The sequence below is a fragment of the Elephas maximus genome, chromosome 17 (assembly GCF_024166365.1).
Source record: "Elephas maximus indicus isolate mEleMax1 chromosome 17, mEleMax1 primary haplotype, whole genome shotgun sequence".
Classification (NCBI taxonomy): Eukaryota; Metazoa; Chordata; class Mammalia; order Proboscidea; family Elephantidae; genus Elephas; species Elephas maximus.
Window position 1 is genome coordinate 17,784,918 of NC_064835.1, and position 18,784 is coordinate 17,803,701.

Here is an 18,784-nt window from a genome sequence, read left to right on the forward strand (position 1 = left end):
TTTTGTATTTAGTTGTTATGACATAGCCTGTCATACACTAATTAATGTAACTCTTATATTTTATTGTAAATAAGACATGTACATATGTACTTGCTTTAGAATGTTACCTACAATTTCTTGTCTTAACTGAAAGGATGCTAACCCTTTCAGCAAATTTGTATTTGCTTCAGCTGAAAGTTCTTTATACAGAAAAAGACCAGAAGTGGGAGTTGCTATATCGTGCCTCTGATATTTCAAATAATGAAGATTTATAGATGTTTATGTAAAGCTTCCCAATTTTTAAATGTTGCACCTAATTTAACAGAAAATGTAAATCTATAATCCAAAGACTACCTACAGAGTATCAAGTTTGAATCTTCTGCAGAAACTTTTCTTACTTGGAAGTACATCTAGCTCCTCTATCTTCTTTCTTTTTCATCAGCTATTCCCATAGCCATGCCTAAACATGACTAAAGCCTTTGGTAGAAAAAAAAAAATTCTTCCTCCAACTCAAGCTCCACTCCAATGTTAGGTAATTTAAAGTCTTCAATGATGACCTATACATCACCCTAACCTCAAATCTCTATCTAAGGTGTACTTACCTCTACTTAATTTCAAGTTCCCAACCCAGGGTTATTCTCTGGATCCTGCTATTACGTTTACCATCACTCTATTTGGCCCACTCCTGAAATATCAAACATGAATAACCCCACTCTGAATATAACCTCCTTGTGTTCCACAACTCTATTTCCATTTTCCCACTAGATTTCTCTTCTACCTCAATGGAATCTACTGTCCATAAGTTTTTCTTTGTCACTCTGTTTGTTCCTGGTTCTATGTTCTTCTCCATTCAACTTTGAATTTATAACTCTTCTGGTTCTGCTTTTCTCTACATTCAGCATAGGCTTATTTGTGCCAATTCCCATCACCTTCAATGCTTTCTAAGACCTGGTTCACATATTAGAATTATTAAATAGACACCTGTCTAAAGAAATTTAGAAAGACAAAAATATAGGAAAAGAGGTCCAAGGCAAACTTAAAATATAAATAAATTCTAGGGTCTTTATTTTACAAGTCAGCTGCAACATACCATTTATTGTGGGAACAACATTTCATGTCAGGTTTTAAGGGCTATGTGTAGATTGTGCCAAAAGCTATAACTCATTCACCTTTCAATTTTTTCCAAACACCGATTATGTTCAAAAACTCCTTGAAAACCAAAGATTCTCATTTCAAAATTACACTGTAAAGTGCATACTTCTGGGGTTAGTAACCAACAGATAAAGCTAGTTGAAGAAAATATATGCTATTTTTATTTTATCTTTATTCCAACACTTACTGGATGTGGGCCTTGAGTAAGAAATGTAACTTCATGAGCCCCACTTTTAGTGTGACATGATCTCTGGAAAATTGCATTCGTCAGCCAATGACTTTTTTCATTGTGGTAAAGATATGTGTAACAACGCCTTTGCCATTTCAACATTCTTCACGTGTTCAATTCAGTGACATCAGTTGTATTCATCATGTTGTGCAGCCATCACCACTATCCATTTCCCACTTTTCCAGTACCCTTAAAAAAAAAAAAAAAATTTTTTTTTTTTTTTACAGAAAGAGACTCAGTGTCCTAAGCAAGGAGTCCCCCCTTTCCTCCTCGGTTCTTCTCGCCCCTGGTAACCACTAATAAACATAGGCCTATGAGTCAAAATCTACTCAATGCCAGCAGGTTTGATTTTATACACTTGCCTATTCTGGATATTTCAAATAAGTGAGATCTTAAAATATTTGTCCTTTTGTGACTGACATATTTCCCTCAATGTATGGTTTTCAAAGTTCTTTCATGTTGTAGCATATATCAAGACTTCATTATTCCTTATGGCTGAGTAATGTTTCAATGTATGTATATGCTACATTTTTTAAATCTATTCTCATCTATTGATGGACATGAGGCTGCTTCCACTTTTAGGTGACTGTGACTAGTACTGCAATGAGCGTTGTTGTAAAAATATCTCTTTGTGTTTCTGCTTTCAATACCTTTGAGTATCAGCCACTGACATTTATTCACAAGTTAGCTCTGTAAGCTTTATAATTAGGGAATATCCTTCCAAAGTTTGACAGTAATTGAGTTGTCACTAGTATATATTAGCATTCCCAGGTATTGTCTGATTTCCGTCTTTTCATAAATATTATATGAGAAATCAGAAAAGGCTATTTTGGAGACTGCTATCCAAATATCATTTTAAATTACAAAGACATCCTTATAATTAACACAAAGAACAATAATCTATAGGATATGTTTTGTAGTCATGTATGATAGATCCAGAGAGAAAGTGAGAGGGTAGGAATATTTCCCCCAGTGGAACAGGTTGACTATACCTCCATGGTTTTGAATAAGAGGAAAAGAGAAATAAATTATTGTACTGATGAAAATATTGCAGAAATACCATCAAATATTTCAGGGCATGAAAACAATTCTGGTATTTCTTTCTACCTATTGTAGCTTCTTATATAGCACTCTTTCTTCAGCTCCTGCCTTCCCACTTAATGAACTGCTTTAAGTCATATCCAAAGATGGGTATTCACCATACAGCAACATTGATTAAGATAGTTGGCATTAAAAGGTTATTAAAGGCTGTCCAGTACATATCGCCTCCCAATTGAGAAACCCACTCTACTTCACTCCGATATCTATTTAACTCCTTCAGAGAAACAGGCATCCTTGACCATCAGCCGGCTTGTGCCACAGTTTGCATATTCACTAAAAAGCTAAATTTATTTTGGAACAACATGGAGTTATAAATGAATTGGTGAGAAGGAGAAAAGAAAAGAAAGCCTCCAGTCTAATTGGTCCCTCTGTTCTGCAGACTTTCTAGTTATGGCCCCTACAGGATAGGATCCCAAAGGAATAGTCAAGATACTTAGTCTCTCTTAAGGAGTCGGTTGCTGCTCCTACACTCAGGGGCCAGAGGCCCGGCTGGGTCTACATTTTTCAGGCCTGAGTGACTGTGTCTAGCAAAGACAAGTGTTCAGGTATTATGGCCCCAGAGATTGGTCTTCCTGTTCCACAGCATCTAAAGGCAAAAGAGACAGTAATGGGGTGGATCGGGGTCTGGCTCTCAGCCTGTGTCAGCCATGTTTCCACTTTGTAAGCACCTTTTCTCTATAGCACTTTCTTCTCATGTTCCCCTCATCTTTGGATAGGTTGTACGCACTAGAGGAGAGTGGATGAATATGTGAACTGGATCTATTGGAGTGTGGACTGATACTATCTTAGCTGACCCCATGACGTTTTCTTAAGATATTCCCAGGTAAAGGAAGCCTAACCTCAAAAACCATGATGATAATTGCACCTATTCAGAAACATTGCAAGTGTAATTGCTATTGAGAGACTAAATTTTGTATTGAAAGAACATGGTTATTTTTAATATTGGTACTTGTCTGTCGCTTTTTCCTACATTGAATATTCTTTTTCTATTTTGCTTTATTATATGCCTACTACTATATACTCATTGTCAGTTGTTCCAGCTGGTAAGAAAGAAGTTTTGCAGATTACTGGATTCAATAGGTTATCCCAGACACAATGAAAATATACCAACCCAAACTAAGAGAAATATGTGAAATAAAGGCCCATTAAAATCAGAATAATATCTTGAATGAATTTTTAACAAGTGTAGAGAGGACAAACATTACACAGGGCATTTTATACATATTAAAGCATTAATCTTCACAAGAATCATGAAAGAGATTACCACTATTTACACAGGCACAGAGGAGATTTAGACATTTTATTAGTATTATCTGAAGCCACAGAGTAAGGGGCAGACACAGGATTTAAGCTCAGATGTATCTGACTGTATAGTTTATTCTCTGTCCTCTATTCTATACTGCCTAGAGTGTTATCCCCACATTTTACTTATGAGGAAACAAATGCAGAACAATTATATGGCTTACCTAATGCCACTCATGAATTAACAACTGAATTGGATGGGCTCTTATTTAAGTTTCTGCACAGTACAGAGGTATGATCAGTTCCAGCGGGTTCTGTGAAGGTACTCAACTCAGTGAGGTCCTTCTTTGATCTTCCAGGACTAAGTGGTCATGAAGATGAGGAACCACACTGCAGTTACTGAGTTCCTCCTGATGGGAATCCCTCATGCGGAAGGGATGGAAAATGTGCTTTTTGTTTTATTCCTGGGCTTGTACCTTCTCACTCTCGTGGGGAACCTGTTCATTCTTCTGGCCATCCTCTCTTCCCCTAACCTCCACACCCCCATGTATTTCTTCCTGGGAAACCTGTCAGTGTTTGACATATTTTTCCCTTCAGTGAGTTCTCCCAAAATGATGCTCTGCCTAATGGGACACAGCCACACCATCTCCTTCCAGGGGTGTGCAACTCAGCTCTTCTTTTACCATTTCCTGGGCTGTACTGAGTGTTTTCTGTACACTGTGATGGCCTATGACCGCTTTGCAGCCATCTGCCACCCCTTGCGATACACGGTCATCATGAGCCACCGGGTGTGCGCCATCTTGACTCTGGGCACCTGGATGGGGAGCTGTGTGCATGCTTCTGTCCTCACATTCCTTGTCTTTAAGTTACCCTACTGTGGCCCCAATGAGGTGAACAATTTCTCCTGTGATATCCCCATGATGCTGTCCCTAGCCTGTGCCGATACTTCTCTGGCTCAGACGGTGAGTTTCACCAATGTAGGTGTTGTTGCTCTCATGTGCTTCCTTCTTGTCCTCACTTCTTATACTCGCATTGTTATCTCAATATTGAGAATCAGCTCATCAGACGGCAGGCGCAGAGCCTTCTCAACCTGCAGTGCCCACCTGACCTCCATCCTGCTCTTCTATGGCCCGGTGGTGCTCATTTATCTGCAGCCTGCTTCCAGCCCGTGGCTGGATACTGTGGTTCAGGTGTTGAGTAATATTGTTACCCCTTCCCTTAATCCTTTGATTTACACCCTGAGAAACAAGGCTGTGAAGTTGGCTCTGAGAAAAGTGCTAATCCCAGAAGGACCTACTTGTTGAAAGTAAGCTTTTATATCATTATCTGCCTTTCCAATGTTGTCTCGTATTCCTCTGGGGCAATTACGTGTTCTTTTTTTTTTTTTGTGATTGCTAAGTGGGTATAGTGGGTTTAACACTGAGAATATGAATTTGAAGATGTTCTAGTGTAAATTTTGTCTCTGTTTTTATGTAATTTTCGATTCGACGAAATCTCTCACAGCCTTTACTAAATGCCTGGCGCTATTCTATGCACTTTAGGAATCCTGACGTACGTAATTACCACAACAATACCATGAAGTAGATAATATCATTATCCCGGGTTTCCTGAGGAGGAAATTAAGGCACTGAAAAGTTAAGAAACTTTCCCAGTGTCACATAGTTAGCAAGTTGCCAAGCTGGGATGTGAACCTTGTGCCTATTCAACCATTTCTGCTTGAAGAATTCAGAGATATTGATTACATTCTTTGAGTTGTGTATCCATAATCACCCTCCTTTTCTGAGTTGGTCCTCCATCATTGACGTAATCTCATTGTCCTCTAAAGTTCCTATTGAATTTTTCAAGTTGTTGTCGTCACTTCTGTCTCATATAGATCATTCTTCAATGAGGCTAATGCTCAAGGCAGACAATTTTTCCTAGTTAATCTAAAATACTGTTTTTGTTTTAAGAAGGCTTCAGGGGATGTGTTTGGTTTAAGGTTTAAAGATTATCTCAATGCAGTAGTTTCAGGGGTTCATCATGGCTCCAGAAAGTCTGGAGTCCATGAGAATGTGAAATTCTGTTCTACTTTTTCCCTATTTTGATCAGGATTCTTCTGCAGAATCTTTGATCAAATGTTCAGTCCTGGTAGCTGGGCATCATCTAGTTCTGGTTTCATGGCCAAGGAGGCAGTTTTTCAAGGAGGCTATTGCCACACATTCCATTTCCTGCTCCTATTCCTGCCTCTCTTTCTCAGTGGCTCCAGGCAAATAGAGACAAATTGCCCTGCCTTCGATGGTAAGATTTTAAGACCCCAGGCACTATGCAACAAACTAGGAGGTAGAATAGAGCACTAATCACGTTGTTAGGTCCGTTATCTGGGATGTCCCATGAAACCATAACCCTAAACCTCAAACCAAGGAACCAAATCCCATGAGGTTTTTGGTTGTACATAAGCAGCCTCAGCAGCTACTCTTTTGTTGTTGTTGTAAATATATGTATCACACAACTTATGGAAGCTCAACTTTTTGTGGATGTAGAACTTACTGATAGCAATTACAATAATTGTCTGTGCAACCCTGTATTTAATCAGTGTGATGTTTCTATCGCCGTTAAGCCCTCCTTTCCCCCTCATTCTCACTGTTAGTAACCACTAATAAACTTTAGTCTCTGTACATTCTCTTTTCTTGTCTTTTTATATAAGTGAGGTCATACAATATTTGTAATTTTGTGATTGACTTATTTCATCAGCATAATTTCTCCAAGCTTCATCCATATATAGTATATATCGAGACTTTGTTTTTCCTCCTGGATGAGCAGTATTTCATTGTACATATGTACCACATTTTGTTTATTCATTCATCTCTGTTGGTGGGCATTTAAGTTATTTCCACCTTTCAGCCCTCTTATTAGAGACTAGATTGGAACTGGACTCCAGAGTGTGCCTGTTTAGAATTTTTTTTACCTGTATCATCTATCTACAAGTATGTGTATCGATAGATAGATGATAGATAGATAGATGATAGATAGATAGATAGATAAAAATGGAGATTTTAATCTTATCTATCTACATGTGTATATATTAAGAAGAATTATATAGTTGTGATCATATTTCATATATATACTTTCTTCTTTTATCATTGTTTGAAGTATTTCAATTGCTGTAATTTTTAAAAACAGCTCTATAATTCATATAACTTAAAATTGACCCATTTAAAATGTAAAAGTAAATGGTTTTTAGTATGTCGACAAATAAGTGCATACATCACCATAACTTTTGAATATTTTCATCATCACAAAGAGAAACCACATGCCCTTTAGCTATCACCCCTCTATTCACACTCCTTAGCCCTATGATAGCACTAATCTGCTGTTTGTCTCTATAGATTTGTCTGGTGTAGACATTTTGTAGAGATTTGCTTACTCTGGATATTTTATGTAAATCTATCTATCTATATATGTATATGTAGTTTTAACTCTGATAATGTTTTTAAGGTTCATTCATTTTGCAGCACGTATAGTACTTTATTCCTTGTTTATATCTATATGACATTCTATTGTATGAGCATACCACATTTTGTTTATCCAATCATACGTTGATAGGCATTTGGGTTGTTTCTACCTTTTGGCTACTGAGAATACTGCTGCTCTGAACGTCTGTGGTACTACTGGGGTAAGGAATATGAAGTTTTTTTTGGTCTTTTTAATACGCATTGCCAAAATACTTTACAGAATTGTCTATAATCACTCCTATTTTTTTTTTTTTTTTTAGTAGTATAGTTTATTTTCCCCTGCATTGTGTAAAGCACTGGCTTAAAAGTTGTTAAATTAATAACTGTTGTTTGAATGCACATTTTCATTTCAAGTGAGACAGGATATGTTTCACATATTTATTTGATTATCTTCTTTAATATGAACCAGTCATTGTTCTTTCTCCATGTTTGATGGAATCATGGGAATTTTGTTATTTTTTGTGTTCTCCATAGATTTAGAATATTAACTTCTCATATGTGTGCATTTTCCCTCAATTTTTAATTTATCCTTTTGTGTCATTTGTGATATTTTATTTATAGAAGTCTTTAATTTTTAGGTAGTCAAATTTATCAATCTTTTCTTTCTCTTCACCCCCCCCCATTGCTTATAAACTTAGAATTAATTCCTATCTGATAAATATTTAATAATTTTTCTAGGTTTTTTTTAGTAGACTCATTAGTATACCTGAAATTTACTTAATTCCTAGATGGGAATTTAATTTATGTGTAACTCTGTAGTAGTGAACTTCTTCTCTTATTTTAATGCCTTCAAATGTAAACAATAACTTTAGTTTTCTTAATAAGAATTTTTTAAGCTTCATGACTTTTATCACAGAACAGTGGTTCTATCATTTATTGTAGAATAGTGGTTTTAACCTTCTAAAATTTGACGATATGTAATTTGGAGCATAGACATTATTAACACTTATAAGCTCACTACTATTGGATTTCTAGATGTGCATTCTTTTTTTACCTCAACCAACTCATTTCTCTTCCACACCTGTTCTCTCTATTGACTACTTTTTCCTGTTACTGGAGACCCTGGCTTTCAGTTCTTTCTCAACTACAGTACATTATTTACAGATGTTTTCTCTCCTTTCTCCCATTATCTCCAGCTATCCAGTGGTGTTGCATGTTAAGAGCTGTCTCCAAAGAGTTGTAGAAAGGCACATTGATGGAGAAGTGTGGGTATAGGAGGATGCATAGTATTGGAGGGCACTTGGGGCTAGACAATAATGGGGAGAGATGAACTTATATTTCCTCACTCTTCCTTCTTCCTCAACCTGAATTTTTGATCACAGGTCAATTTATGCTTAGGCCATGCTTTCTTGTTTTCTCTGTCTCTTAAATAATCTTCATCTGCATTCACTGTTATTCAAGATTTCTACTAAATTGTAACATTTTATTAAAATTTATTATCATATTTTTGTATGCTGTTGTGATGACAAGTTTGAACATCCTTATGGACATTTTAATTAGGAAAGATCGTATAAAGTGTGGCTAATATGACACCAGACCAACTCAACTTTAATGTAACCTCCCCATATAGAAAGGTATTATTAGAAAATTTACTTCCTGTTCATGGAATCTTAACTTCGGTTGCATTTCATCTTAGTTTTGGTAGGTAACTTGCCAAGTTTTGGTACCAGCATGTAGAAAGTTAACTACTGGTTATATTTAGAGAATTTCTTCCTGACCCACCACCAGATCCCTTATGTATTTGTGTGTGAGTATATTTTTTATATATATATACATAAATATAAAAATAAAAACAAAAATTATATATATAGATAAACATACACACACACATTGGGGCCCTGGTGGAGCAGTGGTTAAGAACTTGACTCCTAGCTCCAAACGTCGGCAGTTTGAATCCACCAGCCACTCCTTGGAAACTCTATGGGGCAGTTCCACTCTGTCCTATATGGTCACTATGAGTTGGCTCGATGGTAAAGGATTTGGTTTTGGTTATATGTATATTCATTTAAAGAAAATGAAAAACAAACTAATTCTTTCTGATTTTTTTTTAATGTACTTTAGATGAAGGTTTACAGAACTAGTTTCTCATCAAACAGTATACACATTTTTTCTACGACATCAGTTAACAACCCCACGACATGTCAGCATTCTCAATTCTCAACCCTAGATTCCCTATTACCAGTTTCCTTGTCCCTCCTGCTTTCCAGTCCCTGTCCTAGGGCTGGTGTGCCTCTTTAGCCTTGTTTTGTTCCATGGGCCTATTCAATCTTTGGCTGAAGGGTGAACCTCAGGAGTGACCTCATTACTGAGCTGAAAGGGTGTCCAGGAACCATACTCTCAGAGTTTCTCCAGTCTCTGTCAGACCAGCAAGTCTGGTTTTTCTTCTTGAGTTAGAATTTGTTCTATATTTTTCTCCAGCTCTATTTGGGACCTTCTATTTTGATCCCTATCAAAGCAGTCAATGGTGGTACCTGGCCACCAGACAGCTTTACTGGACTCAGTCTGGTGGAGGCCATGGTAGATGTGGTCCATTAGTCCTTTGGACTACTCTTTCCCTTGTGTCTTTAGTTGTCTTCATTCTCCTTGCTTCTGAAGGGGTGAGACCCATGGAGTATCCTAGATAGCCTCTTACAGGCTTTTAAGTCTCCAGACACTGCTCACCAAAGTAGAATGTAGAATATTTTCTTTATAAACTTTGTTATGCCAATTGAGCTAGATGTTCCCCAAGATCATGGTACCCACAGCCTTCAGCCCAGCAATTCGATCTCTCAAGGAGTTTGGATATTATCTGTGGAGCTACCATGACCTTGCTTGCACAGGTTGTACTGGCTTCCCCAGTATTGTGCACCCTTTCCCAAAGTTTCCACATATTTATTGTCAATTAAGTGTTTTTTCATTCCCACCCCTCCCCTCCCTTGTAACCATCAGAGATCTTTTCTTTTTGTATGTAAACCTTTCCATGGGTATTTAGAGTAGTGGTCTCATACAATATTTGTCCTTCTGTGACTGACATATTTCATTCAGCATAATGTCCTCCAGATTCATCCATGTTAGGAGACGCTTCACAGATTCATCATTGTTCTTTACCGTTGTGTAATACTCCATTGTGCGTATGTACCACAGTTTGTTTATCCATTCATCTGTGCATGGGCATCTAGGTTGTTTCCATCTTTTTGCTATTGTGAACAATGCTGCAGTGAACATGAGGTGCATATGTCTATTCATGTGATGACTCCTATTTCTCTAGGAAATATTCATAGGAGTGGGATTGCTGGATCATATGGTATTTCTATTTCTACCTTTCTAAGGAAGTGCCATACCATTTTCCAAGATGGTTCTATCATTTTGCTTTCCCACCAGCAGTGCATAAAAGTTCCAATTTCCTGCAGTCTCTCCAACATTTGTTATTTCCTGTTTTATTGATTCTTGCCAAAAATGCTGGGGTGAGGTGGTATTTCATTGTGGTTTTTATTTGTATTTCTCTAATGGCTAGAGTTCATGTGCATTTCCTCATGTGTCTGTCAACCACCTGAATGTCTTCCTTGGTGAAGTGTCTGTTGATTTCCTTTGCCCATTTTTTAATTGGATTATTTTGTTGTTATTGTTGTTGTGGATGTGTTGGACTTTCTTGCAGATTTTAGAGATTAGATCTTTGTTTGATTCGTAACAGCAAAAAAAAATTTTCCCAGTCTGTAGGTTCTCTTTTTACTCTTTTGATGAAGTCTTTTGAGAACCATAAGTGTTTAAATTTTAGAAGATCCCATTATCTAGCTTATCCTCTGGAGTTTGTGTGTTTTTGGTTGTGATTTGTATCCTGTTAATTAATGCTGTGTATTTTATTAGGACCTCTAGCATTGATCCTATTTTTTTTTTCTATGAACTTCATAGTTTTTGGCTTTATATTTAGGTCTTTGATCCATTTTGAGTTAGTTTTTGAATATGGTGTGAGGTATGGTCTTGTTTCATTTTTTTACAGATGAACATTCAGTTTTGTCTTTTCCTCATTTGATGGATTTAGGGCCCTCTTTCATTTTTTTTTTTTTCTGTTTTATTAACAAACTATCATCTTCACATTTTTCATAATTAGATTGAATTTCAACATATTAATTAATTAGGTGCAATCAATGAAAGTAAACTCACTAAAAGGTCTGTCATTGATTAAAAAGACACTAAAGGAGCTATATAACGTAAACTAGGTTAGTTACCCTCTCTCAGTCTGTGAGTGTTGATCTGTAATATAGGTAAGAATCTCAGCCATTTGTCACTCTTTACCAGTAGTGTAAAAAGTTTTCTGTTATTTTCTTCCCTTTTCAATATTTGCTGAATGTAAAAACAAATGTTTTCTTCACCCAATAGTGTTCAAAACTTCAACTGTTTTTAAGACTTTACAGTTTTCTGTAAATAATGTTAGAGTTAAACTGATGCATTTAGCAATATGTGTGAAATTATTCTGCATGATATCTATGAGTGAAAGGGAAGATGTCTGTCTTTCAGAATCACCTGGTCTTTTACACATTCTAGGAAATTCACCTTTTGTTAACTTCACTTTTTCACAGGCCAAGCAGTTTTTCTCTTAGCCTTATTAAGTCTCTAAAAATATCTGTTTGCACCTTCCCTACATAAAGCCTAAAGTTTTCTTAATCCTACTATGCTTCTTAACCTGGCTATTCTCGGTCAAGAACATAAATCAAAGCATTCCCTAACTCCATCCGTAAGTTCTGTACTTTCTAACATGTTCATATTGCGCTATGCTTCTTTCAAAAGAGCCTCCCTCCTAGTCCTTCCTATTTCTCTCCTGCAAAAACTTGGAGCAGAGAAAATGCTATATGGACACCATATCCTGTTTTATTTTTCTGTCCTTGCCACAGATAATAGAGTATCTCCCAGATTCGTATTAGTTGTGTCAAGACCATGATATTGTGTTATGAATAATGGAATGAGGGCAAAAGTGATGCAAACTCTCCTTTGTATTGAAGTGAGCTATCTCAGGGATAGCTCATAACATCATCCTGAGTAATCTTTCTTTTCTCACTCCCCTTGACAGGAAGATTTTGGAAGCCAGTGAAGCAGCCTGGATTTCTTAATATCCACCTGTAGTACAGCTGCCCTGAATAATTTCCATCCCATGTAGGACTGTTCATAATTAAGAGTATTTGTTGTATTTAACCGCTGAAAGTTTGGATTTAGTTGTTATTGTGACATAGCATATTGTCTTAGTTATCTAGTGCTGCTCTAACAGAAATACCACAAGTAGGTGGCTTAACAAAGAGAAATTTGTTCTCTCACAGTCTAGGAAGCTAGAAGTCAAATTCAGGGTGCCAACTCCAGGGAAAGTCTTTCTCTCTGTGTTGACTCCGGAGGAAAGTCCTTGTCATCAGTCTTTTCTTGGTCTAGGAGCTTCTCAGTGCAGGGAACTTGGATCCAAAGGACATACCCCTCTCCTGGTTCTTTATTCTTGGTGGTAGGAGGTCCCTCTCCTCTCTGCTGTATTCTCTCTTTTATATCTCAAAAAGATTGACTCAAGATAAAACCTAATCCTGTAGATTTAGTCCTGCCTCATTAACATAACTGCCTGTAATCATGTCTCATTAACATCATATGGGTAGAATTTACAACACCTAGGAAAATCACATCAGATAACAAAATGGTAGACAATCACACAATATTGGAAATTGTGGCCTAGCCAAACTGACACATATTTTTGGAGACATGATTCAATCCATAACACCTATCCTATACTAATTAATATAACTCTCTTATATTTTGTTGTAAATAAGCCTTGTACATACTTACTCTCTTAAGAATGTTTCCTGTCTGAACTGAAAACATACTGTTCCTTTCAGCAGATTTGTATTTACTTCATCTGAAAGCTCTTTATATAGCCAAAGACTAGGTGTGTGAGTTGTTATTTGGAAAGGCAAATCAATTGTTAATCATGTCTTTGAAATTTCAAATAACCAAGATATACAGATTTTTATGTAAAATTTCCCAGTTTTTAAATGTTGTAAAGAATTTAATAGAAAAGGTAAATCTATAATCCAAAGGTTGCTTGCAGAGTGTCAAGTTGGAATCTTCTGCAGAACCTCTTCTTACCTGGAGGTTCATCCAGCTCTTCTATCTTCTTCCCTTATCATCAGTTATTCCCGTTAACATGCTTAAACATTCACTAAAGTCTTTGGAAGAAACAGAACACCCTTCCTCCAACCCAAGCACTGCTCCAATATTAGGTGATTTAAAAGTCCTCAATGATGACCTATACATCACCCTACCTTCAAAGCTTTATCTCAGGTGCCCTTACCTCCACTTAATTTCAAGATCCCAACCAAGGGTTATTCCCTGGATCCTGCCATAATCTTTACCATCAATCTATTTGGCCCACTCCTGAAATATCAGATATGAATAATCCCACTCTGAATATAGACCCATTGTCTTCCATCTCTCATTCCATTTTCTCTCTAGACTTTCTCTTCTCAATGGAATCTACTGTCCGTGGTTTTTCTTTGTCACTATTTTCTCCTGGTTCTACCTTCCTCTCTATTCAATTCTGAATATTTAACTCTTCTGGCTCTCCTTTCCTCTACATTCAGCGTAGGCTTGTTGATGCCTATTCTCATCACCCTCAATGCCCTCTAAAACTTGATTCGCTTATTGGAACTGTTCAAAAGACACCTGGCTAAAGGAAGTTTAAAAGACAAGAACATGGGAACAGAGGCAATCCTAAACCATACATAAATTCTAGGGTCTTTATTTTACAAGTCAGCTGCGCCATAGCGTTGATTGTGGGGAAAAGATTTTATGTCAAATTTTAGGGGATCAATATAGATTATGTCCAAAGAGATAGCTCTTGCACCTTTCAAAAATTTTGAAACACTAATTATATTCAGAAATTCCTTGAAGACCAAAGATTCTCATTTCAAAATTACATTATAAAATGCATTTTTTCTGGGGTTAGTAACCAATAGATAAATTCTAGTTGAAGAAAATACATGCTATTTTCCCTTATCTTTATTCCAACACTTAGTGGATATGGGCCTTGAGTAAGAAATATAACATCATGATTCCCACTTTTGGTGTGGCATGATCTCTAGAAAATTGCCTTTGCCATCCAATGATTTTTTTTCATTGTGGTAAAGATATATTTAACAAGGCCTTTGCCATTTCAACATTCTTCACATGTACTATTCAGTGATACTGTGTTCAGTGATATTAATTTTATTCATCATATTGTGTAACTATCACCACTACTTGTTTTCACATCTATTGATGGACATGAAGTTGCTTTGACTTTTTGGCTACTGTGACTAGTACTGCAGTAACATTGTTGTGAATGTATCTGTTCATGTTTCTGCTTTCAGTTCTTTTGAGCATTGCCCACTGATTCTGACTCACAGTTTAGCTCTGACAAGAATTGAGATGTCACAAGTATATGCATGTGTTCCTAGGTATCATCTGATTTCTGAGTTTTCATAAATATTATACGGGAAATCAGGAAAGGCTATTTTGGAGACTGCTATCCAAGTATCATTTTAAATTACAGAGACATCCTTATAATTATCACAAAGAATAATAATCTATAGCACATGTTTTCTAGTCCTGTATGATAGATCTACAAAGAGGGTGAGAGGGAAGGAATATTTCCCCAGTGGAAAAGGATGACTATATCTCCATGGTTTTGAATAAGAGGAAAAGAAAAATAAATTATTGTTCTGATCAAAATCTTGCAGAAATGTCATCAAATATTTCAGGGCATAAAAACAATTCTGGTGTCATTTCTTTCTACCTATTTTTGACTACATATAGCACTCTTTCCTCAGCTCCTGCCTCCCCACTTAATGAACTGCTTTAAGTCATATCCAAAGATGAGTATTCAACATGCAGGAAAATTGATTAAGATACTTGGTGTTAAAAGGTTATTAAAGGCTGTCTAGTACATATTGCTTCCCAACTGAGAATCCCACTCCACTTCACTCTGATATCTATTTAACTCCTTCAGAAAAGCAGGCATCCTTGGCCACCAGCTAGCTTGTGCCACAGTTCGCATATTCACTAAAAAGCTACATTTACTTTGGAACAAAAAGGAGTTATAAATGCATTGGGAAAAAGGAGGGCAGAAAGGAAAGTCTCTACTCTAATTGCTCCCTATGTTCTGCAGACTTTCCAGTCAGGGCCCCTAGGAGAGAGCATCCCAAAGGAACAGTAAAGATACTTATTCTCTCCTAAGGAGTTGATTGCTGCTCCTTCACTCAGGGGCCAGAAGCTCTGCTGGGTCAACATTTTCCAGGCCTGAGTGACTGAGTCTAGCAAAGATGAGTGTTCAGCTATTATGGCCCCAGAGGTTGGTCTTCCTGTTCCACAGCATCTAAAGGCAAAGGAGTCAGTGATGGGGTGGAAGCGGGGTCTGGCTCTCAGCCTGTGTCAGCCATGTTTCCATTCTGTAAGCAGCTTTTCTCTAGAGTACTTTCTTCTCATCTTCCCCTCATCTTTGGACAGGTTGTATGCACTAGAGGAGAGTGGGAAGAATGTGAGAATTGGATCGGATTTGAGTTTGAGCCTGATACTATCTTAGTTGACTCATGATATTTTCTTCAGATATTCCCTGGTTAACGAAGCCTAACAGCAAAAACCTTAATGATGATTGCATCTATTCAGAATCATTGCAGACATAATTGCTGTTGAGAGACTAAATTTTGTATTGAAGGAACATAGCCATTTTTAATACTGGTACTTGTCTGTTGCTTTCTCCTACAGTGAATATTATTTTTCCATTTTGTTTTACTATATGCCCACTATAAAAATCTCCATTGCCAGTTGTTCCAGCTGGTAAGGAAGAAAGTAGGTTTACAGGTGATGCAAGTCAATAGTTATCCCAGACACAATGAAACTGCACCAAGTCAAACTAAGAGAAATACGTGGAATAAAGGCTCATTAAAATCAGAATTTTAATATCTGAATGAATTTTTAACAACTGTTTTTTTTGTAGGTAGGCACAAACATTACACTAGTTATTTTATACACACCAAAGCATTGATTGTCTCAAGGACCACGAGGGATGTTATTATCACTGCTTATACAGGTACAGAGGAGGTTTAGAGATTTTGTTAAAATTATCGGAAGCCACAGAGTAAGGGGCAGATACTGCATTAATACTCAGATATATTTCACTCTGTAGTTAATTCTCTGCCCTCTATTCTATATTGTTTCTAGTGTTATCCCTTCATTTTACTTCGGAGAGAACAAATATATGGTTTACCTAATGCCACTTATGAATTAACAACTGAATTGGACTGACCCGTATTTAAATTTCTTCACAGTACAGAGGTGTTATCAGTTTCAATGAGTTTTATGAAGGCATTCACCTCACTTGGCCATTCTTTGATCTTCCAGGACTAAAGAGCCATGACAATGAGGAACCACACTCCAGTTACTGAGTTCCTCCTGATGGGAATCCCTCATACAGAAGGGATGGAAAATGTGCTCTTGGTCTTATTCCCGGGCTTGTACTTTCTCAATCTGGTGGGGAACCTGCTGTTTCTTCTGGGCATCCTTGCTTCCTCTAACCTCCACACTCCCATGTATTTCTTTCTGGGAAACCTGTCAGTGTTTGACATATTTTTCCCTTCAGTGAGTTCTCCCAAAATGATGCTCTGCCTAATGGGTCACAGCCACACCATCTCCTTCCAGGGCTGTGCAACTCAGCTCTTCTTTTACCATTTCCTGGGCTGTACTGAGTGTTTTCTGTATACCGTGATGGCCTATGACCGCTTTGCAGCCATCTGCCACCCCTTGCGATACATGGTCATCATGAGCCATCGGGTGTGTGCCATCTTGACTCTGGGCACCTGGATGGGGAGCTGTGCGCATGCCTCTGTCCTCACATTCCTTGTCTTTAAGTTACCCTACTGTGGCCCCAATGAGGTGGACAATTTCTTCTGTGATATCCCCATGATGCTGTCCCTAGCCTGTGCTGACATCTCTCTGGCTCAGACGGTGAGTTTCACCAATGTAGGTATTGTTGCTCTCATGTGTTTCCTTCTTATCCTCACTTCTTATACTCGCATTGTTATCTCAGTATTGAAAATCAGCTCACCAGAAGGCAGGCGCAGAGCCTTCTCAACCTGCAGTGCCCACCTGACCTCCATCCTGCTCTTCTATGGTCCTGTGGTGCTCATTTATCTGCGGCCTGCTTCCAGCCCGTGGCTGGATACTGTGGTTCAGGTGTTGAATAATATTGTTACCCCTTCCCTTAATCCTTTGATTTACACCTTGAGAAACAAGGCTGTGAAGTTGGCTCTGAGAAAAGTGCTAATCCCAGGGGGAAGTGTTTGTTGAGAGTAAACTTTTATTTCACTCTCTGCCTTTCCAATGGTGTCTTGTATTTCTCTGGTGCAATTAAACTCATACTTTTTGTGATTACTAAGTGGGTTTGACCTTCAAAATACGAAGTCGAATAAGTTCTTGGGTGAATTATGTTTTTTAAAAAATAAATACTTTTTTTATGTTTTTATACTTATGTAATTTTTTAATCAACAAAATCTCTCACATTGCTTACCACACATCTGGCACTATCCTATGCACTTTACAAATGCTGACATATGTTATTACCATAATAATCTTATGAAGTAGATAATATCATTAGCCCAGTTTTACTGAGGAGGAAACTAAGGCACTGAGAATTTAAGACACTTCCCCAGTGTCGCAGATTCGCCAAGCTGAGATGTAAACCTTGTGCTGTACCTGCCTCTGATTGCAGAAATTGTAACATAAATACTTCTCATGGGCTTCTTTTCTATCATACATGGAATATTCTCCAACTTGCTAAAACAAAAAAAACAGTAATTCATTAAATTCACTGCATTTATTTCTCTCATTTTGTAGTCTGTCTTTTGATGGAGGACATGTGTTAAAGTGTGATATAAAGAAAATCTCTTACATTTTAAAATCAAGGTGTTATCCATATATCTACCAACATATACTTAGCGTAAAGGCTCTACTTCAGGTGCTTGAATTCTTTCTTTATGACAATGGTATGAATTCTCTAAGAAGAATTACAGAATTCCATTCATTAAGTCCAGGACTAAATTTGAGATCCAGAATCCAGGTCTTTTAAAAACAATAATAATTTTTCATGATATAAACATATTGCTTTGAAGAAAATTAGGAAACTTCAAAAAAGTAAAGTAAATAAAAGTCACTCATTAATCCCACCAGCCAAAGATAAACACTATTAAAAACACGCCTTGTCAACCATTTCTGCACGTACAATTCAGAGACATCAGTTATATTCTTTGAGTTGTTCTTTTCTGAGTTTTTTCTTGTCCATTAACATAAACTTAAACTCACTGCCCCATAAGATTCCTATCTAATATTTCAAGTTACCATTGTTGCTCTGTTTCCATGTAGATATATCTTAAAATAGTTTCATGCTCAAGGCAGACTTTTTTTTTTTTACTAATTATTCTAAAATATTGTTTGGTTTTAAGAAAACTTCAGGGGATATTTTTGGTTTAAGGTTTAAAGATTATCTCAGAACAATTGTTTCAGTGGTTCATCTAGCCTTCATGGCTCCAGAAAGCCTGGAATCCATGACAGT

At 37.1% G+C, this 18,784-nt stretch overlaps 2 protein-coding genes across 2 annotated transcripts; both read left to right on the plus strand.

Moving 5' to 3' along the window:
- The first annotated feature begins 4,074 nt into the window (after positions 1-4,074).
- On the plus strand, positions 4,075-5,007 carry LOC126060989 (olfactory receptor 958-like). Its single transcript, XM_049857389.1, has one exon. It carries the CDS (start codon positions 4,075-4,077, stop codon positions 5,005-5,007), a length of 933 nt encoding a protein of 310 aa, XP_049713346.1.
- An 11,583-nt stretch (positions 5,008-16,590) lies between these two features.
- Positions 16,591-17,523, plus strand: LOC126060990 (olfactory receptor 958-like). Its single transcript, XM_049857390.1, has one exon. It carries the CDS (start codon positions 16,591-16,593, stop codon positions 17,521-17,523), a length of 933 nt encoding a protein of 310 aa, XP_049713347.1.
- Positions 17,524-18,784: the final 1,261 nt, after the last annotated feature.